The following is a 26675-nucleotide window of genomic DNA, read 5'->3' on the forward strand; positions in this document are numbered from 1 at the left end:
TCAGGTTTTTTTTCTGTTTGTTCTAATTTGAGGATAATACTTCTTGGTGGTGTTTTAAGTGCTCCTCTGGCAGGTAGTGGATTGTTGTGGGCGCTCGCTGCCTCCTTGCGGGGTGATCTTGCGCTGTGTGGCATTTTGCGATCTGTATTTGCATGTTCCCTGTGTCTCTTCATTGCGGCGGGCCCTTGTGGACCAGGTCTTCCGTTTGTTCTTCGTTGTCTGTGAATATTGGATTCTGTTGGTTTTTGTTGAAGTGATTCTTTTGAGAATCGTGATTCGGTGAGCGCTTTCGACGGAGGAGTTGTCGAGCTATTCCGTCTTTGTTTTTTTTTTCGAAGGTGCTCCGAGAGGATGATTCACAGTTCCGCGATTTCTTGATTGCCCCTGCCTCGGGGGTGAGGTGAAGGGTTATGTCCATCGTACTTTTGTCTGCCATGAAGTCCTCAACTGTCCTCGGGGGACTGTTGGGTTGAGTGAGGAGGTGGCGTGTGGGTTTGCGGAGTTGTGGTTTTCTGCTGATTGAATAGGAAGTAGTTTTGTTTATGTGGATTTTTGTTTGTTCGGGGGCTGATTTGTGAGCTTCTCTGTTTTATTGAGGTCGATTTTGTACGGTTGGGGTTGACCAGTCAGATCTTAGGGGACCCGCTTGATTTAGAAGAAGGCTTGGGATGGTTTGGAGAGTCAATGATAATGCAGGTCTCTTTGCTCGGGCTTGGATTGCAGGTAGGGCCTTTTTTTTTGGTTTTCAGTTTGGTTCTTTTCTGTTGGAGTATCTCGTTGGATGCCTGAGAATACAAATAGGGCTGCGCCAGTTGGAGTCAGTTTGAGTTTGGGCGCTGGGTCCTGGCACCTTTGGTCCTTCTGGTTTGATTCTGGCCGTTTCTTGTTAGTCTCTTTGGAGGTTTGGACAGGCGTAGCAGGCTTTCGGGTTACTTTCCTTTGCAGTGACGAATCCTTCAGTGTAAATCATTTTGGTGTGCATCAGTGCAACGAGTGTTGCATGGTCTTTTAAAGTCTCATTTAGAGACTCATAGTTTTCCGAAGGGCGCTAGGGCAATCGTGATTGCCGACATTATCGTCATCATGTCCGGCTTTTTTGTTGGAGTTTCTTTGGGTAGCGTATTGGCGTGGGTCTTGCTTCTGACCGGCGTCCCAAAGGGTTGTTCATGTAGAGGACTGTCATCCCGCAGATTCTGTGTGAGCCGGGCGTCCCGTGGCAGATATGGTAGGGAGGATCTTCTCGCAGGTCTTTGGGTTGATGGGATCTGCCAGTCTGTCGGCCACTGTTCTGGGGTGTGGACCTATTAAGTTGTTAAGGTTGAGAGGTTCTACGATCTTAAGCGGCGTGGATGAGTGGAGGTCGCTAGGAGGTGGGCCTTCCAGTAAATCAGCGGCCTTTTGTTTCCCCGCAGGAGGTGGCGAGTCCGCATAGGGGAGGTCTGGTCGTTCACCTGAGTAGGCAGGGAGTGTTAAGTGTGTTTGTACAAGTTGTGGGGTTTTGTCCAGTGTGGCAGCCGCGTCGATGGCTTAATTGTTGCTCGGGGTGTACTCTGGAGTAAGGTCCACAGGTGATTTCTCCTGCAGCGCGTGGTCTAGTGCCGCTTTGCTGATTGAGGGTGTGCTACTTTGGCAAGGGGTGCAGGCTGTTTTGCGCGTTTTTGAGACTGGCGGCGTGTCCTGTTAGGGCTTCTAAAATTTCATCATCCGTGAGTTCGGTAAGTACTTCGTACTTTTTCCTTGTCTTGAGAAAAGTTCTTTTAGTGAGTTGCAGATGCTAGTTTTCGTTGGGGCAGGTCTTTGACCTTTATTGTTGGTGGTGTTTTTTTTTTGTTTGCTTTTTTGACGTTCATTTCTCCATTTGGTGTAGGGATTCCCCCTTGTTTCTTTTTCAGGGGCACGAGCTGGGGGTTGTATACATTTTCCCATTCGTCCCCTCTAGTGTCATGGCAGGCTGGGCCACACAGAACTTCTCCAGTCTTGACAGGTGTCAGCTGAGCTGTGGGTTTGGCCACTGGGGGAGCTCGAGAGTCCAATGCGCGAATCTGGACTGCAGCAGTGCCTTGGTTGCACAACTCTGGGTCTTGTGGGCGGTGCTCCAGGAGTTCCGTGTTGTCGGCGCTCCATGTGGCATGGACCAGCGCCATGATCTCAATAGGCGCTGTGGTCCCTCCAGGCGCCTGTGGACCTCCCAGGCACAGTGAGGGCTCAGTCGGGGGGATAAGGCCCCTGGGCCTGACGACCGGGGGCTCGCACGCATCCCAGGAGCTCCCTGGCTTGCGAGGATCCTTCCGCGTGGCCTCTCCTTTCAAGGTAGGTAGAATTTCCCATATGGCTTGAAGATTTGTTTTGTTGGCCTTTGTTGTCGATGATGCTGGGACAGTCTAAGGGGCATGAAGGCAGCTGTGTTTGGCGTGAGCTTCTCAGTCACCTTTTCTCGTCATCTTCTCCCTCATTTGATGTTTTTGGCGGGTGGTATTGTTGGCCGTCTTGTTCTGAGGCCATGTCCTTGCCAGTCCTGACAAGGACTGCAGAGACTGCACTCGACTCTGCCACGACTCCGCGGCCGCTCCGCCGTTCAGGTGGGTTTAAGAATCTTCCCACAAGTAGAAATTGAAGATAGACTCTGCAACTATAGAGCGCTGAATGATGTCCGTACTGCAGAGACTGCACTCGACTCTGCCACGACTCTGCCTTTGTGTTCCTGAGTTGTGCCCTGATTTTCTGTGTGCAGGGGCTTGCATGGATTGCGCATTTATTCTCTGAGCTCCTGCATCGTGCTTGAATTGCCTGTGAACCTCGGGCGCCTTCACTTGACGTGTGCCTCGAGTATAGTTTGGTTCTGCTTGGAGCTGGATGCCACCTCTGTTTCCTGCTTTCCTTCAGACCCAGGGTTTAACCAGTAGATGGCATTCTTAGGCCTCATTTCTCCTTCTCTCTTGGTTGTGAACATTGGCCCTGTGTGCCTTTACACTCGCCTGTGACTTGAGGCGCAATAGCGAGCGCACTAAAGCATCATTTAGCATGCTCTCTTTCTGCTGGTATGGTACATTAATTCTGTGTCCCCTTCTTTTTCAGTGCCCCTCAGATGTGATTTGATTGTTACAGCCTTGACCTGACCCACTCACACGGGGATCACTTCCAGATTACTGTCCGATCATTCAATTAAGGTAGCCTCTAAGAGTGTTGCTTTTGTTAACTATTGCATTTTTATAGGTTTTACAGTGACTCCATACGCTTTGTTGCCATTAAGTGTCATTAATGGATTTTTCTTTCTTTTAATGTCAAAACGTTGGTTCGTTCTACACTTGCTTCCTCAAGGCAAATTTCTGCTCCCTTAATGGAGTTAACGCTCCTGGGGTTGTAGTTTCCAAGCTCAAGTAAAAGGTGGTACTTTGTAGTTAGTTCCCGGCCGATCCCGCTTTTGCGGGTTTGTAGCTTTTAGTTCTTAGAGACCACCATTCACTCACGAGACAGTAATTGAATTATCGAACAGCAATTTGGAAGTGGTCACTGCGCGAGTGGGTCAGATCATGTCTGCACTGAAGTTTACCCATTCAAAGCTGCAGCTCTCTGAGCATCAGGTTCCGCTAGTGTTGTGTGTAAGCAACAAATGTCCGAGTGCAACCTCTGGCTGTGGTTTGGTTGTGTGTGTGCCTGGATTGTGCCTGATCCTCTAGGCACCTTGATATGCGTGTGCGCGCCTGGATTGTGCCTGATCCTCTAGGCTCCTTGAGATTCCATGTGTCTGGATTATCTGCTGGCTGAACTGATTCTGTACACAGCCTGCATCACCTGAGGCCCTATGCCTACCCTGCACGTGTATTGCCTGGCATGACCTACTCCTCCTTCTGGTTGCAGGGTTGTTGGAGGCTTTGAGGCGTTGACGGCCATGGAGAATGTGGACGCTGATCCGAAGACTGATCGTCCCTCGGTAATGTATTGAATGTTTTGAGCCGGTGCTACTAGCTCCAGGAAAGCGTGAGGCGCACACTCTTCTCTGGGTCCACCTTTGGTCTTCCTTGGGGTCCTCATTTGGTCTTCCTCTGGGTCGTCCTGAGTCCTTTTTGGTCTTCCTCTGGTACCTCCTTTGGTCTTCCTCTGGGTCCTCCTTTGGTCTTCCTCTGGGTCCTCCTTTGGTCTTCCTCTGGGTCCTCCTTTGGTCTTCCTCTGGGTCCTCCTTTGGTCTTCCTCTGGGTCCTCCTTTGGTCTTCCTCTGGGTCCTCCTTTGGTCTTCCTCTGGGTCCTCCTTTGGTCTTCCTCTGGGTCCTCCTTTGGTCTTCCTCTGGGTCCTCCTTTGGTCTTCCTCTGGGTCCTCCTTTGGTCTTCCTCTGGGTCCTCCTTTGGTCTTCCTCTGGGTCCTCCTTTGGTCTTCCTCTGGGTCCTCCTTTGGTCTTCCTCTGGGTCCTCCTTTGGTCTTCCTCTGGGTCCTCCTTCGATCTTCCTCTGGGTCCTCCTTCGGTCTTACTCTGGGTCCTCCTTCGGTCTTCCTCTGGGTCCTCCTTTGGTCTTCCTCTGGGTCCTCCTTTGGTCTTCCTCTGGGTCCTCCTTTGGTCTTCCCCTGGGTCCTCCTTTGGTCTTCGTCTGGGTCCTCCTTTGGTCTTCGTCTGGGTCCTCCTTTGGTCTTCGTCTGGGTCCTCCTTTGCTCTTCGTCTGGGTCCTCCTTTGCTCTTCGTCTGGGTCCTCCTTTGCTCTTCGTCTGGGTCCTCCTTTGCTCTTCGTCTGGGTCCTCCTTTGCTCTTCGTCTGGGTCCTCCTTTGCTCTTCGTCTGGGTCCTCCTTTGCTCTTCGTCTGGGTCCTCCTTTGCTCTTCGTCTGGGTCCTCCTTTGCTCTTCGTCTGGGTCCTCCTTTGCTCTTCGTCTGGGTCCTCCTTTGCTCTTCGTCTGGGTCCTCCTTTGCTCTTCGTCTGGGTCCTCCTTTGCTCTTCGTCTGGGTCCTCCTTTGCTCTTCGTCTGGGTCCTCCTTTGCTCTTCGTCTGGGTCCTCCTTTGCTCTTCGTCTGGGTCCTCCTTTGCTCTTCGTCTGGGTCCTCCTTTGCTCTTCGTCTGGGTCCTCCTTTGCTCTTCGTCTGGGTCCTCCTTTGGGCCCCCCCCCCTTGGGCCTTCCCCGTGGGTTCCCCCCCCCCCTTGGGCCTTCCCCGTGGGTTCCCCCCCGCCCTTGGGCCTTCCCCATGGGTCCCCCCCCCTTGGGCCTTCCCCATGGGTCCCCCCCCCCCTTGGGCCTTCCCCATGGGTCCCCCCCCCCCCTTGGGCCTTCCCCATGGGTCCTCCTCCCCCCCTTGGGCCTTCCCCATGGGTCCCCCCCCCCTTGGGCCTTCCCCATGGGTCCCCCCCCCCTTGGGCCTTCCCCATGGGTCCCCCCCCTTGGGCCTTCCCCATGGGTCCCCCCCCTTGGGCCTTCCCCATGGGTCCCCCCCCTTGGGCCTTCCCCATGGGTCCCCCCCCTTGGGTCTTCCCTTTGGTCTTCCTTCTGGGTCGTCCCTTTGGTCTTCCTTCTGGGTCGTCCCTTTGGTCTTCCTTCTGGGTCGTCCTTCGGGGTCCCCCTTGGGTTGTCCAGAAGTGTGAGCGCCCTCTACTGGGAGCGAAAGATGCGCCAGAAGTGTGAGCGCCCTCTACTGGGAGCGCAGCGCAACTCGGTTACCCGTTCACCGGGAATCTGCGCATTCATGCATTAGCTCGCTGTGCCTTCCCAGAGGAGATATGGCAACTTTCGGATCATTCTGGGACTTTCTCCTGGAGACATTTCCCCCCCCACCCAACAAGGGTTCCAACAGCCACTCCAGGTAATGTGCTTCTGCCTCGTTGGTCCTCCGTAGTGAGGCGCTCACAAGGGGTCCGCGTCTGGAATGCCTTTAACAACTTCGGGTTGACCCCAAAGTCCTGCTGAGAACAAACATAGCTTGGTAGGTGTTCTACAATCCCGCCGTGCCCGCCACAGGAGAAATGAGGCTTCCGGCAGTCCAGCCTCGAAGCGCTGGGCAAGAGTCCCTGCATGCCAAATGACGGTTCTCCTCTGTGGATGGTACTGGCATCAGAACCAGACCCCCCGAAGTGTCCCAGCAACGCCCATGGAGTTTCTCACAGCAAGGAGGCGCTGCTTCTGTTCGGGGTCGAGTGACGTCCGCAGAGGGGATGCGACAACATAGACTCCGGGTATCGCATGTGGGAGGGAGTTCGACTGCTCCATGTTTGATCCGCTATTTTTCTTGTGATGTTACATGTATCCTTTTTGCTGTGTGGCTTTTTAGCAGGCGCTATTTTCACTTCTGTGTGTTGGTAAGGAAATTTTGAGTGCATTTCAGTCTGCCTTCAGTCGGTAGCCCCCCCCCCCCCGCCCCTTTATCGTGGAGCTCTGGGGGGTGCCTTCAGCTGAACTCGGTAGCCCGCCCCCGCACCCCTTTATCGTGGAGCTCTGGGGGCCTAGGGGGGAGCTTTCAGCCGAACTCGGTAGCTCCCCCCGCTCCCCTTTATCGTGGAGCTCTGGGGGGTGCCTCCAGCCGAACTCGGTAGCTCCCCCGCGCCCCTTTATCGTGGAGCTCTGGGGAGGGGGGGCCTTCAGCCGAACTCGGTAGCTCCCCCACGCACCTTTATCGTGGAGCTGGGGGGGGGGCCTTGAAGCCGTCTAAGGTGTATCGGAGGGTTGAAAGTGACGACGAGGGCGCCACAAAATGGAGGAGGCACCCCCGATAACCGGGCAGTGTCTCTCGCCTGACCTCCCCCTCTCGGGAGAAGGGGGAGGTGCCGTGCTCAGCGCGGCAAAAGGCAGGCAAAGCCTGCGAAACGAGGAAGCGCGGCAAAACCCAAAGAAAGCCCGCGAAGGGCAGACAATGGAAAAGGGGAAGGGTCTCCCTCTGTGAATCACAGAAGGAGCTTTTCGTTTTGAAGGAGCTTTTCGTTTTGGAGGACCTTTGCAGCCAGACGACGCCAACAGGAAGAAAGGTGCGATCCGGACGAAAGAAGAAGTTGGCAGGAGAAATTTCCGGGACGCCTCGCCGCTGGAAGGAGTCGCGACATTGCCGGTGAGCGCAACCGTTCGTGCGACAACATCAGGAACTGCGCTGTGAGGCCGCGGCGCCGCGCGGAAGGGAACCCTCAACGTCCGCCAGCAGCAGCGCCAGGAGGTGGGGTGAGCGGCGAGTCGCAGCAACGCCAGAGAGCGCAGCGGTTCCTACGAAGGCAACAGGAACTGCGCTGTTAGGCAGCGGCGCCTCACGGAAGGGAATGCGCAGCAGCTGCCACCCGGGTTGGGAGCTGCAATGCCTAACCACTGCAGGAGGTTGAACAGAGCACAGTAAGAGGAAGCGGCCAGGGCCCAGCAAGACACCCGGCAAGGATCTGCTCCCGCCGCTCATCTTAACAGAGCAGTAACCAAGGGTCACTGAATAGCTTTTTGAACATAATCGGGACTGCTTAGAATAGCGCCAGTGCACCCTCTGGGCAACGAGGACACGTGTGCAACAGGGGCAGCCTCGCTCGAACAAAACCAGAAGAGACAGCCCTTAACAAGACAAGCAGCAATAAACATGGATCTAGAAGCCTTCATCTCTATGGCCAAACTGGTGGTGGCCAAACACGGCAGCAATTGGATGGAGGGGCTGGCCACACAGCCGGAGGAGGAACAGGAGCAGCCAGGGACAAGCGAGTGCCCGGAATCTCCATTGATGTTTCAAAATGAGGAGGATGTGCAGGAACACGAAGGAGAAGGGCGCGAGGAGGATGAAGAGGAACCATCGGGAAGGAGGAGGAGAGTGATGACTCAAATGGCCTTGGCGAGCAATGAGCAGGCGGCCAAGAGCAAGAAAGCTAAAGGGCCGGGGCAAGAGGCAAGGGAAGGGCACAGGAGGCTGTGGCCGTACCGGCGCCTGAACCTGTGGAGGTGTCAAGAAGACAGGGAGCGCCCAGCATGCCTGTAACCAGACCAGTGACTGCGAGGGAAGAAGGACCCACGTCAATGGAGGCTGTGAAAGGTATGGTGATGCAATGTATGCAAGCCTAGGGGAGTGGGGCCAATGGCCAATTGTTGAGTGGGAATGTCAATGCATTTAACCAATTGGGAAATGGGGCGGCAGTATTACAGCAAAGCGGTGTAGCAACGGGTCCTGGGGTCGTGGGGCCGGGGGAGTTACCAGCAGCCAGGGAACCCCTCCAGCAAGGGGGTCCCAGGGGCAGGGAGCCAAGGGCTGGGAGCCTGGTCAGCGCCAGCGAGCCTCTCTAACACTGGGCTAGGGAGCCAGGGGCTGGGTATGTGGCCAGCACCGGCAACAGGTAACGGGGGAGGACAGCAGCCAAGCAATCATGGGGGCGGCACAGTGCCTAATAACAATACTGGGGTGCTCATGGCCTCACAGACTGCGCAAGTACAACAGCCCATACCAGTGACCGGCACAGGTTCAGTAATTGGGGGTGGGCCGGGGAATCATTTGGGTTTAGCTGCAGGAGGGGCAGCTCAGCCTCCCGCATGGTGGGGGCAAGGTGTGACTAACACAGGGTTACCTCCGGGGCCTAGTCCCATGGTCGGCCAGGATGGAGTGTGGGGCACAATGACACAGTATGGTAGAATGATGCCGGGGTTTGCCCCGGTTAGGGTGGCAGTCAATTCTTTGTCTTGGCACATACCATTGTCAATCAAGGAGAGGGTATGGAGGAAGGAATTAATAGACATCCTGGAACTTGTGGGGATGGAGCCTCTGGGGAAAACGGGTTAAAAGAGCTATCGGAGAAAGAAAAGGAAAAGCGGGACAAGGAGACGCCCAAAACAGAGGCTACCATGCATAACTGGTTAAAGGCTTTTTTAGTTTATATTTCAATAATGATAGAGAAATACCCGCATGATGCCTTAGCAATGCTAGCATATGGTAATTACATCCAGGATATTTATTTAAAGCGAGGAGGCGAAGGGTGGCTTCAATATGATTGTGCATTCCGCTTAAAGATGCAGGTATGGCCAGCCCTATCTTGGGATGAAATAGATGTGGGTGGTATTGTAGATAAATTTGTACTCTCAGGGGAAGGAAATGAGAAAGCCACGGTGGAAAATCCCCAGGTTTGGAGGGGCCGGGGTGGTTTCACCCGGCGGGGAGAGCGTCTTTTCGCGGGCCCTCCTCCTGGAACAGCAGAAGCCGCTACCAGGGGGAGCAAGCTGAATGCTGGAGGGTCAATTCGGAAGAGGGCTGCCCCTTTGGGAAATCTTGTAGATTTAGGCACCCCCGCGGAGGCAGCGGCAAAGAGCGCAGCGCCTCATCTAGCAAGGGAAAGCGCAGGAGCAGTCCAAAAGGGAAAGATGAGGTGGAAATAAGGTTTGAACCAGTTCTGAAATTGAGGTGTATTGGTATGAGTAAAATTGGGTTACCAACCCCAATCAATTTGCAAGCAATGACTCCGTGGTTAAATGTCTATCATAACTGTAGTGATGCCAGAATTTTGTGGGAAGGTTTCAGGTGGGGGTTCAGGATCCCATGCGCAGAAGTAAGGTAGGGCGCAGAGGCGCGCAACCTGCGCTCGGCTCTAGGGATGCCGGAAGTAGTGGCCCAGAAAGTGACCAAAGAAGTAGCAGAGTAGCGGGTCCTTTCAAGCAACCACCAATGCCAAATCTGGTGGTATCACCACTGGGCCTGGTGCCCAAGAAGGAAGAGGGGCAGTACCGGTTGATCCATCACCTCTCCTTTCCCGAAGGGGAGTCAGTCAATGACGGGATTGGCGAGGAAAGGTCCAGAGTGCAGTATACTTTTGAGGATGCAGTGGAGGTGGTGAAAGCGGCTGGGAAGGAAACCCTTATGGGGAAGTCGGACATTGAATCAGCATTTCGGTTACTACCCATTCATGCTGAAAGCCAACATTTGCTGGGGTTTAAAGTGCAAAATCTTTACTACTATGATAAGTGTCTACCGATGGGGTGCGCCATCTCCTGTGCTTATTTTGAAGCATTTAGCTCCTTTCTGGAGTTCACAGTGAAGCAAGAATGCCCGGAAGGGTCTGTGGTCCATTACCTCGATGATTTTATCTCTATCGGGGGGGGGGAGGGAGGGTCGAAAGAGTGTGAAAACCTCATGCTCAAATTTGAGAGGTTGATGAAGGAAATGGGGGGTCCCGCTAGCCAAGGAGAAAACAGTGGGTCCAGTCACTTGCCTTACCTTTTTGGGAATTGAGATTGATTCTGTGAAAGGGGAATGTAGGCTTCCACAGGACAAAGTGGTGAAGCTGAAGGGGATCATCAAAGATCTAAAGGGGAAGAAAAATGCGACCCTGAGGGAGCTCCAGGTTCTGGCAGGCTCCTTCAATTTCGCATGAAACGTCATCCCGGTGGCTAAGACGTTCGCTAGGAGTGTGGAACTGAAAACAGTCGGCCTGCAGCATGAGGGACAACACGTCAGGCTTGGGTCTGAGGTGCGGGATGATCTGGACATGTGGGATTCTTTTTTGGATGACCTTAATGGGGTGTTAATATGGCGTAACAAAGCTTGCAGTGAGGACAGGCGCAGATTGTTTACAGACTCATCTGGAGCTTGGGGTTTCGGGGCAATCCTGGACAGCAAGTGGTGTGGGGTGGCATGGCCGAAGGAATGGCAGAGGAAAGGTGTCACTAAGGACATCACGCTGCTGGAACTCTTCTCCATCGTGGTGGCATTTAAACTATGGCGGGACCAACTGGCGAATAGTAGAATCATGCTCTGGTCGGACAATTTAGCAGTAGTGCAAATCATTAACCAAGGTTCCGCCAGTGGCAAAAGGGTTTTGCGGCTGCTAATGGAATTGCAGAGATGCATGCTAGCAAGAAATATAGAAGTGCGAGCCAGGCACATCCCGGGGGTACTGAACACGACAACTGATGCTCTCTCTCGTTTACAGTGGGGAACATTTCAAGACTGTTGCCCGGGAGCAGAGAAGGGGATGGCCCCGTTCAAGACTCGGTGGTGGGACATGATTGGGGTAATCTGAGTACCCTCATCCAGACAGCTCTGGCACCAGGCACAACAAGGAGATATAAGGCGTGCTGGGAACGGTACCTGAAGTTCAAACGTGAGGTTCTAAAAGTAGACCAGCAGGAGTCTCTGGTAAGGGCCTTTGTGGTTTGGGGCTGGCGTGAAGGGAAACCAGGTCTTGGATGGCTCACCATCTAGCTGCTATCGCCCACTTCTTTAAACTAGCGGGGGGGGGACGACCCTACTAAAGAACACTACATTTGTATGGCGATGAAAGGGTGGGCTAAACAGCTAAAATCTAAAGGGGATGAAAGGGGGCCCATTGATGTGGTCAAGCTACAGAAGCTGGTGGTGTGTCTAGGGCAAATCTGCCACGGGGATTAAGAAAGCAGCATTATTTAGAGCTGCGTTTACCTTAGCCTTTTTTGGGGCATTCAGGGTGGGTGAGCTGGTACCAGAGAACAAAGGGGCAAAGGGGACAAGATTTTTATAAATACAGGATGTGCACTGTTCAGAGCTTCAAGTGACGGAATGGCTAAAAAGATCAAAGATGGATCAGGAACGCAAAGGGTGCACTGTGTCTTTACAACTCATCACAGGGAGCGTGGTATGTCCAGTTAGGGCAGTGTCGGGATATCTCAAGCTGAGACCCCCATCGTTAAAAAGGAGGCCCCACTGCCTATCCACCTGCATGGTTCAGCGCTAAATTGCTTCCAGTTTAAGAGGGTGATGGAGTTGGCGCTAGAAGGAATCGGGGAGACGGCAGGGAGCTTTGGGATGCATTCCTTCCGGATAGGGGCGGCCACCTCCGCAGCATCTGTTGGCATGGGGGAAGTGGCAATCAAACGGATTCGGCGGTTGAAATCTGGTTGTTTCAAGAGATATATTAGGCCTGATAAGATGTGAGGTTTAAATGTTTTCCCTTTTTTCACCAGCGCCTGCTACAAGAAGGAAGAGATCAGTATGGATGGTAGGACACTCTTTTGTGTGTAGAGCAGGGGCAAGCTGGACAGAGGAACAAGAAAAACTGACGGCGTGAGAGTTCAGGATAGGTTGGCACGGGGTGCCGGGATGAAATGGGCTCAATTACACAGACAGGTGCACAAATTGTTGAGCAGCAAGGGAAAACCAGACATATTGGTGATCCATTTAGGGGAGAACAATCTCACAAGCTTAGGGAGGGGGGCTTTGATGCGTGAAATGATGTGATCATTACAAGAACTAGCAGGACAACTGGGGGAAACAGAAATGGTGTGGTCTGAAATCAAACCGAAGCCGGAATGGCGAGGTGCAGATAATCACGCAGCAGTGGAAAAATCCAGGAGAAAACTGAACTGCGCAATGGCAAAGTTCTGCAGGGGCCGCGGCTTTGGGCAAATTAGGCATGGTCTGATCAATCTGAAATCCCTAGAGTACTTCCCCTTTGGGCATGGAGGTGTTCTTTTGGAATATCTGTGCAAAAATCCTGGAGTTATAAGAGGAAGGGGGGAGCCACGGTGGGCGGTAACCCACTCGTGGCGTGGCAGTGTTTGCCCGGACAAACACATGAGACAGACTCCGGAGGAGCCAGGAGAAAGCAAGAAGTGTCTTCGCTCTTCTTAGACCCCGCACCCCTTGGGAGCCTAAGCGCAGGGGCGTATGGGAGGAACAACTAGGGCTCAGCTTCCCCCAAGGAAACAGCACTCACCCCGCCCAGGAGCACCTGCAGGGGCAGGAGAGGCTCGGACGCAAAGGTTGGGAGAGTTGGGCCTATTCGGAACGCTTGGGGAAGGAAAGGGGGAAGCAGGTCATTTTTGGACACGGCGCAGTCGCCGCATTTTATGAGTAATTTTCCACAAATGTGTGCTGTGTGATTTTGGTTTGGTGTTATTGTGGAATAAATCTGCGGCTCTTTATGCCAAAAAACAAACAGGTCTCATTTTGCACTTTTTTGGGGGGGACTGGGGGAATGAGCTATGGATATGTTTAGAGACGAATGGACGGATATTATGCTAATAACCATATAGGCCTGGGCTACTGAACCGCGCCCTACCTGACCTTGGAAAGCATCTTTCGCCATGTGATGCCCTGTCTGTTTAATCGAGTGCTATGAATCCTGCTTCTGACTGCGATTAGAGCCCTCGGCTAGTCAGTTTGGCAGTGCGCCAGGCATGTGCCCCTCGTAGGCCTGATCCCCGAAGCGTCCCAGGTAATACCCCTGCCCCACACGGAGCAATGGCGGGGGAGGGCTGGGCAGCTGACCTCCGCATCTGCAGGCAAGCAGTGACACTGCAGGCGAGCACTGCTTCAGTCATCCAAGGACACTGCAGGTGAGCAGTGCTAAGCGAGCAGTGCTTCAGTCAGCCGAGGGCGCTGCATGCGAGTACTGCTTCAGTCAGCCGAGGGCGCTGCATGCGAGTACTGCTTCAGTCAGCCGAGGGCGCTGCAGGCGAGCACTGCTTCAGTCAGCCGAGGGCGCTGCAGGCGAGCACTGCTTCAGTCAGCCGAGGGCGCTGCAGGCGAGCACTGCTTCAGTCAGCCGAGGGCGCTGCAGGCGAGCACTGCTTCAGTCAGCCGAGGGTGCTGCAGGCGAGCACTGCTTCAGTCAGCCGAGGGCGCTGCAGGCGAGCACTGCTTCAGTCAGCCGAGGGCACTGCAGATGAGCAGTGACACTGCAGGCAAGCACTGCTTCAGTCAGCCGAGGGCGCTGCATGCGAGCACTGCTTCAGTCAGCCGAGGGCGCTGCATGCGAGCAGTGACACTGCAGGCGAGCACTGCTTCAGTCAGCCGAGGCCGCTGCATACTGCCTACAGGGTTTGGCGACCACTCAGGGGAACACTTTGCCAGTCGCTTCTCAAGTCACATGACCATTGTAGCAGCAGTCGGCGTAGAAGGAGATGCACAAGGAATGGTGTACAGGCGTGTGCCCACCACCCAGGACTGGGGATCTAGTTCAGGGGGGCGGGTCCCCCTACCTGCAGCCCACGATGTGGGGGGGGGGTCATTGATGCGGCTCAGGGTGGCTTGCTGCGCCTCCTGACTTCACATGGCCACATGTTGGCTATAGGCCTTGAACCAAGGTTTGAAGGTGACGAACGGAGACCCGAAGGGAAATGGAGGAGGCACCCTGATAACAGGGGCAGGGGCCTTCCTCCTTCCGCTCTCTGGTCCCTCCCCCCCCGCGGGGGCAGGGGAGAGAGCGGCAAGAGGCAGAAAAAGAGCGCCAAGCGCTGCAAAAGCCTGCGAAGGGCAACAAAAGAAAGGGGAGGAGCTTGGGATTCATAAGCGGCGGGCGCCCGGCACAGGAGCACTTGCAGCTCTTCCAGCAGCCGGGTGCCCGCCAAGCAGGAGAGGATTTTGGAGTTAGTATGGCCGAGTGGTCTAAGGAGCCGCGGTCGGGTCACTCGCCGCAGCAGGCAGAGGTCGGCCCCTCACACCCGACGTCCTTTGAATAAGGTGTGTTGCTTGCTTTTCTGCGTCGGGCGGCATGGGACAGTGTAACTGATAGCGCAGGGGCAACGTGCTCACCGTGGAAGACGCGGAGCAACACAGGTTCAGGCGCTAGATTCGTGCTTGAAAACAGCTGGGCATTAAGCACGTTATAAGTAACAGTACAGTTACAATAGTATGCAGTGCTCTAAGCCTTTGACCTAAACTTACTGCGTTGCTCGCAAGAAAATAATGAATAGCACTTCATTGCGTACAGTGGTACAACACGATAGAAATGTCGGTAGCAAGCTCTTTGATAAAAGGAAGGTGGTACATGTTCATGGGTGTGAAACCGTGTGCTGTGGCGCCGGAGATTATTATGATTAACGGCTTGTGTAGTAGCCCGTGAGCTAGGGTTTTTCAGACTACAATCAACTTGTGGGGCTTGCATTATTAGAGGACATGGGGGTGGGCATCATTGTTGGCGTTCTGTGCAGTGTTGGAATTATTGAAGAGTGCCGCGAGTTGTTTTAATTTGTACAGGGGCTTGTAGGGTGTCATTATGTACCGCATTGCCGCCTGCCCAGTCATCGGGCGATATTTACAGCTGTGCACTCGGGGCTAATGGTGCATGGGTTTACTATGGCAGTGGGTGGTACGACATGCGGGACAGGGGTCTTCCACGTTGCCCTGCTTTTCAATGGAGAAGGATCAGGGATTTACAGTACAAAATAGCGGTAGATCTACACATTAGAGATGACAGTCATGCTTTCCCAAGCACAACAAAGGAAGGCAGTTTCATATGCCTTACACGGACCCCCTGGCAACACCATTTCAAAAGTTGTCTATATAGGGGATGGGGTTTTAGAAGCAACTCTTTATATTTCCTAGATGCGACGAGCTGAACGTACAGCTGAACGTACAGCTGGTACGCGATTTTCCGGCCAATATGTCCTCCAGCATTAAGGAAATTACCGTTTGGAGGGTAAAGTGCACACGAGAGCGGCGGAGGGCATGGTAGCAAGTCAGAGGCAAAGCGACAAGCGGGAGATACCGTGTTCGTTACCCATTGCATTTTGGGGGGGAAACCGGTCAAGGCCCGGTTTTCTTTTGGCAGTCTGGGACTTATAGTAGTGGAGGTCCCTGTTGATGACTGGGTAACACCGTCAGAGGTAGGGACGTGTTTACTATGACTAGGCGCCACACATGCGTTATGTTGCGCATTGCAGGGAAGGTTGCGAGGCGCCCGCGTGTTCAGTATGGGTGACATTGAGTGTCTCCTCGTGGGGCTTAGGCAGGGCATTGGCGCCCATGAACATCGGAAATGAGGGCGAACTACCGTCAGTTGGGATGGGTGAGCAGTGCAGTGGGCTTGCATGTGTCATCAAGGGAATATTCCATGTTTACAGCCAGGTTTCCACTTGTCTTATGTGTCGCTTTTATTTTGGCCAAGCTGAGCGACCGACTAGCAGCGAGGTGATGGTGTGCGGCCAGGGAAAGTATGGAAGGCTACAGCCGGGGGATTAACATGTTAATTTCGGCGGCGGCAATACCACTAGATAGTGACTGTTTTTAAACCGCACCACTTTCCCGTGCAACTGCACATGGGAGGGTTAAAGCTTTCGATTGGGCCACAGTTTACCTGGGCGGAGCGTTCTGGAAGGATCATATCTCTTGTGCGGTGCTATCGCAACTGCCACATGGTGCAGGGGTTGGTGGTACAGCTGCTGTTTCTGTAGAGGAGTGGGGTCTAAGGCTTTCATTGTAGGTGACAGCTGTACTCTTGGGAAAGATGGGGCTAGGCACCAGTAGAGCTCCAGTAAAACAGCTAGTGGTACGGGTTTGGGGTGGTTGGAAGGACAAGACGCCCCAATGGCGGTCAATGTAAAGTTAGCAAAAGTATCTGGAATTATGGCGGGTGTAAAAGCGCTCGGACACACAATGTAGGAAAAGGGGACGAACATGGTTTAAGTCCTTGGTGGGGATATGATAGCACGTCGCACTGTTTGGTACCGAAGTTGCTGCTCGGGTGGCTGGAGGTGAAAAACGATTAGGAGTAGTTTAGCTAATTGTAGTTATGGCACAGCAACAGTGGATTAGTTATCAGCCACGTGGGTTGACGGCATTTGTTTGTGTTTTGTGGTAGCAGCCACAGAGGTGACTCGGGCTACAGAGTGTTCAAATGGGTCAGCTGAATTCGCAAGTAACTGTTAGGGGTTTGCAGTGAGGGACTCTATTACGGAACTCACTTGGTGGCCCTTGAAGAGACGTTGCGGTAGACAACTTTCAGTGCAGCAGGCTTTTAAGGGAATTTCCACCACGCAAAGGTGGTTGGTCGGGATCACGCAGGGTCACACGATTTGACAGGAGTGGCAAGGCATTGCAAATTTGGAGGACATAAAAGTGAATGTACCTAAGTGAATAGGGCTAATCAGGGGATGTACAAAGCGTAGAGGTGAGGATAGCTCAGGGTGAGCAGGCTGGACTTGGAAGCAAGATGACACAGAGCAACAAAAGTTTGATCCCATGCTAGCGCTTGGAAACCTTGGGGTATTAAGCGCATTAGAAAAAACCTATCCTCCTACCAACATTCCAAATGATATAAAGCAGGTTAGGAGAGGATGGGAGAATAGGCCGGGGAGCAATAAGGGCACGGAGGTAGATGGATACCCTTGTAGGCAACCATATCTGGGCAGATTCTAGTGGGCATGGGATGGGACATATCTGAATTGGCCAGGGGGTGAAGGTTGCTGGGGCACTCGGGTCAGTGGCTGATCCACCGAGGTCAATGCACAGGAGGGCATACCCTACAAAACAGGTTGTCCAGGTTGGGTCATGGTGGGGTACCTTATCACTGCAGGGCCTGATAGTTGCAAGGGCATTGATGCGGGGGAGAGGGCTCAGGCTATCCATTGGGCTGCAGAAGTGGCCATGAAAGTTACTAATACACAACGTAATTTATTGGGCTTGCGCACATGGGTCAGTTCGGTGGAATCAATATAACACCAGTAGTATGTGGCAAAAGGTGGGATAAGTTTTGAGCCAAAAGACGAAGTCAGTATGTACAGTAGCTTCGTGTATAGACTCCACTACTCGGGAGTCGGACCAGCGCCTCTTGGGAGCCTAACACAGCAGGGGCGTCTGGTGGTGGCAACGAGAGCTCCGCTTCCTCGAACAAATGGCTTTCTCTCAGCCCAAAAACACCTGCAAGGGCAGGGAGGTATCAGGCACGGAGGGTTGAGAGAGTTGTGTCTACGAAGGAGATGGTTGGATAATGCAAGGAACGGAGTCGGACCAGCGCCTCTTGGGAGCCTAAAAACGGCAGGGGCGTCTGGTGTTGGCAACGAGGGCTCAGCCTCCTCAAACAAATGGCGCTCTCTCACCCCTAAAACACCTGCAGGGGCAGGGTGTTACCGGGCACGGAGTGTTGGGAGAGTTGTGCCTAGTAAGGAGATGGTTGGAAGAGAAGGAGGCAGTTGGCTTCAAAGCAGTGGTAGAACCAGGAGCCGGTGGTGCGAGAGCAGGTCAAGGAGGATGGAATTTTTTTTTATTTGTTTTTTTTTTTTTTTTGGTTGGTCAAAAATAATTTAACCTTTCAAAACAAAAACTTTTCTAGAAAATTAATTCATTGAAATACATAGTTTTCATTTTCAATCACCATGATCTGCATTCCCATCACAAATTTTCAAAATACTTGAATGTGCAACAATTTCAATTGTTTACAAATAAAGGAATAATGAGGTAAAAAAATTCTAAAATATGCTCATGTCATGATCTCTGCTTCCAAAAGGTCAGGGTTTTCCCAACTCCCTTGGAAGCAGATCCATAACCCAGGTTCCGAGTGCCAACCAGTCCCAATTGGGACCTTTTGGACCCAGTCCTGGCGCCAGTGGCACCAGGCTCATAAATATGCCCAGTCCCAGCGCTGGAAGCGCCGGGCTCATAATGCTTGGGTGGACTTACCTGCAGCAGACCATGCTGCTTACTTGCCTGCCAGTTGAGCCTCTGATCCTCTTCTGTTTGGAACTACTTTTCCTGTTGGGTGGGGCAGGAGCCACTCCCTAGATTCAGAACACTGGAACTCTTCTGGAAAGCAGGAACTCTTTTCTTACCTAGGCGTGGCTGTGGAAGGAGAGACCTAAGCACTACAGGAGGCTATTTAAACCACACCCGATGGATGAATCTTGCTTTGCGTTATTCTGCATCCTCTGCAGCAGAACGCTCATCGTGTCTTCTGCATCTGATCCTGGGCCTAAGGAAAAAGGCTTACCATCCTGAATCCAGTCTTCAGCAACACCTATAAAGACAAGAAAGAACAGGTTAGCATTACGGTCTTCAGTGACAGCTCTTCACTTACCTGGTCCATCGGCTGTCACCAACGCCTCGCGCTGCATTCCGGCATCTGAAAGACAAAGGCTTACCTACTCTTCGTGCGCTCCGGAGGTCTTCACACTGCATTCCGGCATCTGAAAGGCAAAAGCTTACCAACTCTTCGGACGCTCCGGAGGCCTTCGGCGCTGCATCCCGCATCTGAAAGACAAAACAAGGTGCGTTTAAAGACATTGGGGAACTTTAATACTCACGTGCCATTACTCCTTTCCACATCTAACCCAGTGGGTATTCCGGCACCCTGCAGCCGCTCCGAACTTGTACCTGCAAAATAAAAAGACAGTTAGAGCGCATCGTGAAGCAGGCAACAAGCGCTTACTTACGTGCTTCCAGGCGCTTCTATTCATCACACGGGCTCCATCTTCAACTCACTTCAGCCCGTCATCCGCCATCGCCGGAACCCTGCAAAACAAGAGACATCATTACTAAAGACTTTAAAGACATTAGAATTACTCGAAACTTACCGTTCGTGCAGTAAACGACAGACAGCAGTCCTCTGAAGTCAAGAGGCCTGCTCCCCTTATCCAGTGAAGAAACTGGTTACAGCACCCTGCCCCGAGGCAGATGGAGAGCACAGCGTTCACTTACCTAAGGTGAGAGCGTTAACCTTTGGGGTTCTACAGGAGAAGAGAAAGGGAAGAAGAGAGAGACATTCAATAACCCAGTTCCTTAATCCCATATTTTCTATCTGCAGACATCTTACCCTTCGAGTCAGACATACAGTGCACAGAGGTCCAGCCCAAAGAGCCAGCCGTGTGTTACACATCACCATTGAAGATACGGTATACGCCCAGTCAAGACCGGCGCCTCTACGGGAATCAGGTGAGCGTTACAGAACGCAAAGCCTACCACAAAACTCCCGTCCAGGCGCTATGGAAACCTCGGATACCGACCAGCTAGCCCAGTTACTTGGGGAACTAAGGGCAGAAGTGCATGCAGCCCGTCAGGAAACGAACGCTCTAAGAAGGGAACTGATTATTTCCAAGGAGCGAACAGATGATCTCGCTAGACAATTGCTACAGTCACAAGCCGGACAGACCCCGTTACCCGCATCTGGGGGAAATCTTCCTTCTACATCCTCTATGAATCCAGTGCAGATCAACCTACCTGGGAATGTACCTCTGGCTCCGCCCAAACGATTTTCTGGTGACCCAAAGAGGTTTGCAGTATTTATCAATCGGTGCCGGTTGCATTTCTTATGCCGGCCAGCAGCCTTTCCAACTGATCAAGCTAAAGTAGCTTTCGTGCTTTCGTACCTTAGTGGCAATGCGGCAGACTGGTCGATCCCTCTAGTAAATCAAGATGATCCGGTCCTCCATGATTTTCAAGCTTTTCAGCTCAGTATGGAAAAACTGTTCGCAAGACATTCACAGGGGCAGGCCTTGGAGAATGAGCTTCTTTCGTTGCGACAAGGTAATCAAGACCTTTTGGCTTATATTGCGTCTTTCAACAGACTGATAGTGGAAACTCAATGGCCTGAGGACAAAAGGATTACGCTGTTTTATAGAGGTCTACGTGGAGAGCTCAAAGATGTGTTAGCCCAAGTAGTGAATCCCCCACAAGATTGTTCGGACTATATAGACTTAGTCGTTCAAATAGATCACAGACTGCAGAACAGGAAGGCCGATCGTTCCAAGTTTGATGCTCGAGTATTTTCCAAACCGCCAACTCCTTCCAAAGGAGTAGACTCCGGGGAACCCATGCAAATAGGGGGTCTGAAAGGTCCTCTAACACAAAAGGAGCGGGAAAGGAGAAAACAGTTGCAATTATGCCTCTATTGCGGAAACTCAGGGCACTTTCTTCGAGACTGTCCGGTGAAACCTGCCAAGAAGGCAGTAGGAGCTGCAGTTACCAAAGTTACAAACTCTGAGCAGGGAAACGACCTCGCCCGACAAGAATAGAGGTCCTCTTGCCGAGCGTGAAAACCAGTTCCGTGACCTCGCATTTCGTGATACCTATGGTCCTCATTAGCCCTGATAATCCGGATCGATTACATGCAATTGAAGCTTACGTCGACAGCGGTGCCATCGGCAATTATGTGGATCATGAAATGGTTTTGAGGATGAATCTAACTCTTTGTCCCAAGGCTGTAAAGGACGTCATTACTACGGTGGATGGTACGGAGATAGCCTCCGGGCCAGTAACGCATACCACTCAAGAGGTGACGCTAGTAAGTCAAGATGGACACCATGAGAAGATCGTGTTCTATGTGATCAAGGCCCCTCAGTTTCAGATTATTCTAGGAATACCTTGGTTAGAGAAACGCAATCCTCTGATCGATTGGCGAGCAAGAACGGTCCAGTTTCCAGAATGTGTCTCTACTTGTCACCCTCCACCTGGTGTTGCACTGGCAGCAATTTCTTCAGAGACTCCCCAGTTACCTCCCGAATACCTAGAATACCAAGATGTTTTCCGGAAGGATCAGGCTAACTCTCTACCTCCTCATAGGTCTTATGACTGCCAGATAGACCTGATACCTGGATCTACTCCTCCTTGTAGTAGAATTTATGCCCTCACCGAGCCTGAGAACCTTCACCTTCGACAATACCTGGATCAATACCTGGCAAATGGGTTTATTCGTCCTTCCAAGTCCCCTGCTTCTTCAGCTTTGTTCTTCGTTCCAAAAAAGGAAGGAGACCTTAGAACTTGTATAGATTATCGCTCCCTGAACCAGATCACCGTTAAGAATAGATATCCGTTACCTTTGATCCCTGAACTCCTGGACCAAGTCAGAAAAGCATGCATATATACAAAGCTGGATCTTAGAGGAGCTTACCACTTGGCACGAGTAAAAGAGGGCGATGAATGGAAGACGGCCTTCCGCACCAAGTATGGGCTATTTGAATATCAGGTCATGCCCTTCGGACTTTGCAATGCCCCGGCCGCCTTTCAATATTTTATGAACGATGTCCTCAGAGAGCTCATAGATGTGTGTGTTGTGGTTTACATTGACGACATCCTCGTTTATTCTTCATCGGAATCTGAACATCGGAAACACGTGAAAATGGTCCTCGAAAGATTGCGTCAACACAAACTTTTCGCTAAGTTGGAAAAATGTGTTTTCAACGTGACTGAAGTTGAATTCTTGGGATTCATATTATCACCTGGCGGAGTGCGTATGGATTCAAACAAGGTCGATGTAGTTCTCAAATGGCCATCACCATCCTCCGTAAAAGGTGTGCAAAACATGTTAGGCTTCGCTAACTTTTACCGCAGGTTTATCCCCGAATTCTCTCGAATAGTCCAGCCCATCACTGCCTTGTTAAAGAAAAACAAACGTTTTGAATGGTCTACCGAGGCGGAACAAGCTTTCCAGGATTTGAAGACTAAATTTATCTCTGCACCAATCTTAAAACACCCTCGCCCCGAACTCCCCTACATCGTGGAAACTGATGCTTCAAGCCTTGCCATGGGGGCAGTTCTATCACAAAAGGACCCGGTAACCAATCAGTTGCATCCTGTGGCATTTTGGTCCCGCAAATTCTCGCCTCCTGAAATCAATTATACGATTACTGACAAGGAACTTCTGGCTATCAAGTCTGCCTTTAAGGCTTGGCGGCATTATCTGCTGGGGGCCCGACACACCGTTACTGTGATTACGGATCACGGATACCTGCAATATTTGAAAACCGCAAAAGCCCAATCCTCTAGACAACTCCGTTGGGCATTATTCTTTGCCGAGTTTGACTTCATAATTACCTATCGACCTGGTACAAAGAACGGTAAAGCTGATGCCCTTTCTCGGATGGGAGTGGAAGAACACTTGATCAACCCTAAACCTGTACCAATCATTCCCGAACAAAGAATTCTGGGTGTAATCACCACAGAATCCATAGAGGAAGTTAAGGATAAAGCCAGGCAACTTGTAACTCCAGCAGACATACAGAATTGGCATCTGCAGGGAAAGGACTTTGCAGTAAAGGACAACTTATTGTATTTCCAAGAACGATTATACCTACCCAGCACAGATTTACAGAAAAAAGTAATCTCTTGTTATCACGATTCTTTAATGGAAGGACATCCCGGTATGGCCAAGACCTCAGAAAAGATCAAGCGCTACTTCTGGTGGCCGTCTTGGAAAAAAGATATCAGAGACTTTATAATGTCCTGTGGAGTATGCGCCCAAAACAAGAGTCAAAAGGAAAGACCAGCAGGCCTCTTACGCCCTATTGACATCCCACCTCGCCCTTGGCATACGCTTTCTATGGACTTCATCACCGATCTACCTCCATGCTCCGGATACAATACGATTCTAGTAATCGTGGACTTATTCTCCAAGATGGCGCATTTCATTCCGCTCAAAGGCTTGCCAACAGCAGCAACTCTGGCCCGAGAATTTCTCGAAAACATCGTCCGACTGCACGGTTTTCCTTCGGTTCTAATTTCGGATCGAGGTAGTCAATTTATTTCTCATTTTTGGCGAAGTTGCTGTCGGTCGGCTCAAATTGATGTGAGACTATCGACCAGTCACCACCCTCAGACCGACGGACAAACCGAGAGGACCAATCAAACTCTGGAACAGTATTTACGCTGCATGCTGCAACAAACTGAAAAAACTTGGAAAGACATCCTTTGGATAGCCGAATATGCCTACAATAACTCTGTCCATTCGGGAACTGGGAAAACTCCGTTTTTTCTTTTGTACGGCAGTCACCCTCGAACCTCGGAGTTGGATCCCCTCCAAGATCTTGAAACACCAGCAGTAGACTACCTGCATTCTACAATCACCCAAGCCTTTAAGGAAGCTGTTTCTCACCTTCAAAGGGCTAAAGAACAATACAAGAAAGGAGCAGATCAACATCGGAAGGAAGCCCCTCAATATCAAGTAGGGGATCAAGTCTGGTTATCCACCAAATATCTACCTCTAAAAGGGCCACGCACATTCAACCCAAGATACCTTGGTCCCTATTCCATCACTACCATAGTAAACCCAGTAGCGGTCAAGTTGGACTTGCCCCCGCACATGAAGATACATCCGGTCTTCCACGTCTCTCTATTAAAACCCGTGCAACCTCAAACCCGACTAACTAAATCTCCAAAACCTATCCTAGTTGATGGAGAACTCGAGTTTGAAGTCAAAAGCATTCTGGACTCCAAGATCTCCAAATCTAAACTATTTTACCTAATTGACTGGAAAGGCTACGGCCCCCAAGAGAGATCCTGGGAACCTGCTGAATATGTCCACGCTCCTCGCCTAATCAAAAGATTTCACCAAACATTTCCTGACAAGCCAAAACCCCCGGAGAAGCCCGGTTTGGGAGGGGCCTTGAGGGGGGGTACTGTCATGATCTCTGCTTCCAAAAGGTCAGGGTTTTCCCAACTCCCTTGGAAGCAGATCCATAACCCAGGTTCCGAGTGCCAACCAGTCCCAATTGGGACCTTTTGGACCCAGTCCTGGCGCCAGTGGCACCAGGCTCATAAATATGCCCAGTCCCAGCGCTGGAAGCGCCAGGCTCATAATGCTTGGGTGGACTTACCTGCAGCAGACCATGCTGCTTACTTGCCTGCCAGTTGAGCCTCTGATCCTCTTCTGTTTGGAACTACTTTTCCTGTTGGGTGGGGCAGGAGCCACTCCCTAGATTCAGAACACTGAAACTCTTCTGGAAAGCAGGAACTCTTTTCTTACCTAGGCGTGGCTGTGGAAGGAGACACCTAAGCACTACAGGAGGCTATTTAAACCACACCCGATGGATGAATCTTGCTTTGCGTTATTCTGCATCCTCTGCAGCAGAACGCTCATCGTGTCTTCTGCATCTGATCCTGGGCCTAAGGAAAAAGGCTTACCATCCTGAATCCAGTCTTCAGCAACACCTATAAAGACAAGAAAGAACAGGTTAGCATTACGGTCTTCAGTGACAGCTCTTCACTTACCTGGTCCATCGGCTGTCACCAACGCCTCGCGCTGCATTCCGGCATCTGAAAGACAAAGGCTTACCTACTCTTCGTGCGCTCCGGAGGTCTTCACACTGCATTCCGGCATCTGAAAGGCAAAAGCTTACCAACTCTTCGGACGCTCCGGAGGCCTTCGGCGCTGCATCCCGCATCTGAAAGACAAAACAAGGTGCGTTTAAAGACATTGGGGAACATTAATACTCACGTGCCATTACTCCTTTCCACATCTAACCCAGTGGGTATTCCGGCACCCTGCAGCCGCTCCGAACTTGTACCTGCAAAATAAAAAGACTGTTAGAGCGCATCGTGAAGCAGGCAACAAGCGCTTACTTACGTGCTTCCAGGCGCTTCTATTCATCACACGGGCTCCATCTTCAACTCACTTCAGCCCGTCACCCGCCATCGCCGGAACCCTGCAAAACAAGAGACATCATTACTAAAGACTTTTAAAGACATTAGAATTACTCGAAACTTACCGTTCGTGCAGTAAACGACGGACAGCAGTCCTCTGAAGTCAAGAGGCCTGCTCCCCTTATCCAGTGAAGAAACTGGTTACAGCACCCTGCCCCGAGGCAGATGGAGAGCACAGCGTTCACTTACCTAAGGTGAGAGCGTTAACCTTTGGGGTTCTACAGGAGAAGAGAAAGGGAAGAAGAGAGACACATTCAATAACCCAGTTCCTTAATCCCATATTTTCTATCTGCAGACATCTTACCCTTCGAGTCAGACATACAGTGCACAGAGGTCCAGCCCAAAGAGCCAGCCGTGTGTTACACATCACCTTTGAAGATACGGTATACGCCCAGTCAAGACCGGCGCCTCTACGGGAATCAGGTGAGCGTTACAGCTCATCAATAATTACATTCACAATGGTAGTAATTAATCAGTTCATAATTCAAAAGCCACACACCGTAGAATTCAGTCTTAGCCGAGTTTGCATTACTATAACACGATGTTTCGGCATTAAGAAATAATTATAGATTCAGCTGGGTGCAGTATTGATTTTAAAAACTGCATAGTAGCTATTCTTATTGAGATTTTAGATGTAGCAAACAATTCATGCCATAACTCATCGGCAGAACGAAATAAATAATGTGATTGAGTGAGTTTATGGATAATCATTTCTCCTTGTGTTTTTAAACCAGCACATACAATCAGTAAGTGTTTAAGAGTCTCTTCCATCTCAACAAGTTTACAAAATCGACAATGTGCAACTTCTGCTTTAATTAGACCTCTTCTCAACAGTATTTGATTTGTTGGCCACAAATTTAACCGAAACCTTAAGATCTGATTTCTCAATATGGCTGAGGGGCATTTCAATAAATAGTCAGCCGCCTGTCGGAATTTCTTATGACCGAATAGTGCTCTATCAAAGTCTTTTAATGCTAAACATTTTTGTTGTGTACATTGCCAGTCAAATATATACAATTTCAATTTTGCCCTGTTTGGAGTCTGCAATAACAGTTCCAGTGATATATTTGCTTCACTCAAATTATCGAACACAGTAGTTCTCCAGTTCCTTGGAAATGGATGTTGAGAGCGTAACAAATAGTCTGCCAGTACTGCTAGCACACTGTTCGTAGTTAGTCCCAAAAGACATTTCCGTAAAAGATTGCATCTTTTCCAGGCTGCTTGAATATGCATCGAGAGAGTGCCCAATTCAAACCGCAGAAGAGCATTTGGTGTCGAGCTCGGTGGATTAAGGGTTTTTTTCCAAAATTGAGCTTCAATTCTGTCCCAATATTCTCGTTTTTGGGGTGTCCAAGTTTCAGCCCCATAAGTCATAATGGAAATTACCTTTTGTAGGTAAAATGTAAGAACATGAGAACAAGAGAATTTACCAAATTTAGCTAAAAGTATTTTGGCCTGCGAGATTAGAGATAATAGTTTTCTACTCAAACTACTTTGTTCTGGTTTGTTTGCACTGGAGTTGCTGAACATTACACCAAGATATTTATATTCATCAACTATCGTTAGTTTTTGTTTAAACAAAACCCAATCATTGTGTTTCCGAAGTTTCAGATGATTATTTCTTAGTTCCATAACTTGGGTTTTTTCCAAATTAACTGAGA

The 26675-nt window shown here is 51.0% G+C and overlaps 1 protein-coding gene across 1 annotated transcript in view; it reads left to right on the forward strand.

Annotated features, from left to right (window-relative positions):
* Positions 1 to 26675, forward strand: part of PPIL2 (peptidylprolyl isomerase like 2) — a 737332-nt gene that overhangs the window by 673439 nt on the left and 37218 nt on the right. The window contains exon 17 of the mRNA XM_069620060.1: positions 3859 to 3931. Within this exon, the coding sequence (XP_069476161.1) occupies positions 3859 to 3931 (73 nt within the window). The remainder of the gene's footprint in view (positions 1 to 3858; positions 3932 to 26675) is intronic.

This window comes from Ambystoma mexicanum, chromosome 10 (genome assembly GCF_040938575.1).
Source record: "Ambystoma mexicanum isolate Mex_15411 chromosome 10, UKY_AmexF1_1, whole genome shotgun sequence".
In the NCBI taxonomy this organism is placed as follows: Eukaryota; Metazoa; Chordata; class Amphibia; order Caudata; family Ambystomatidae; genus Ambystoma; species Ambystoma mexicanum.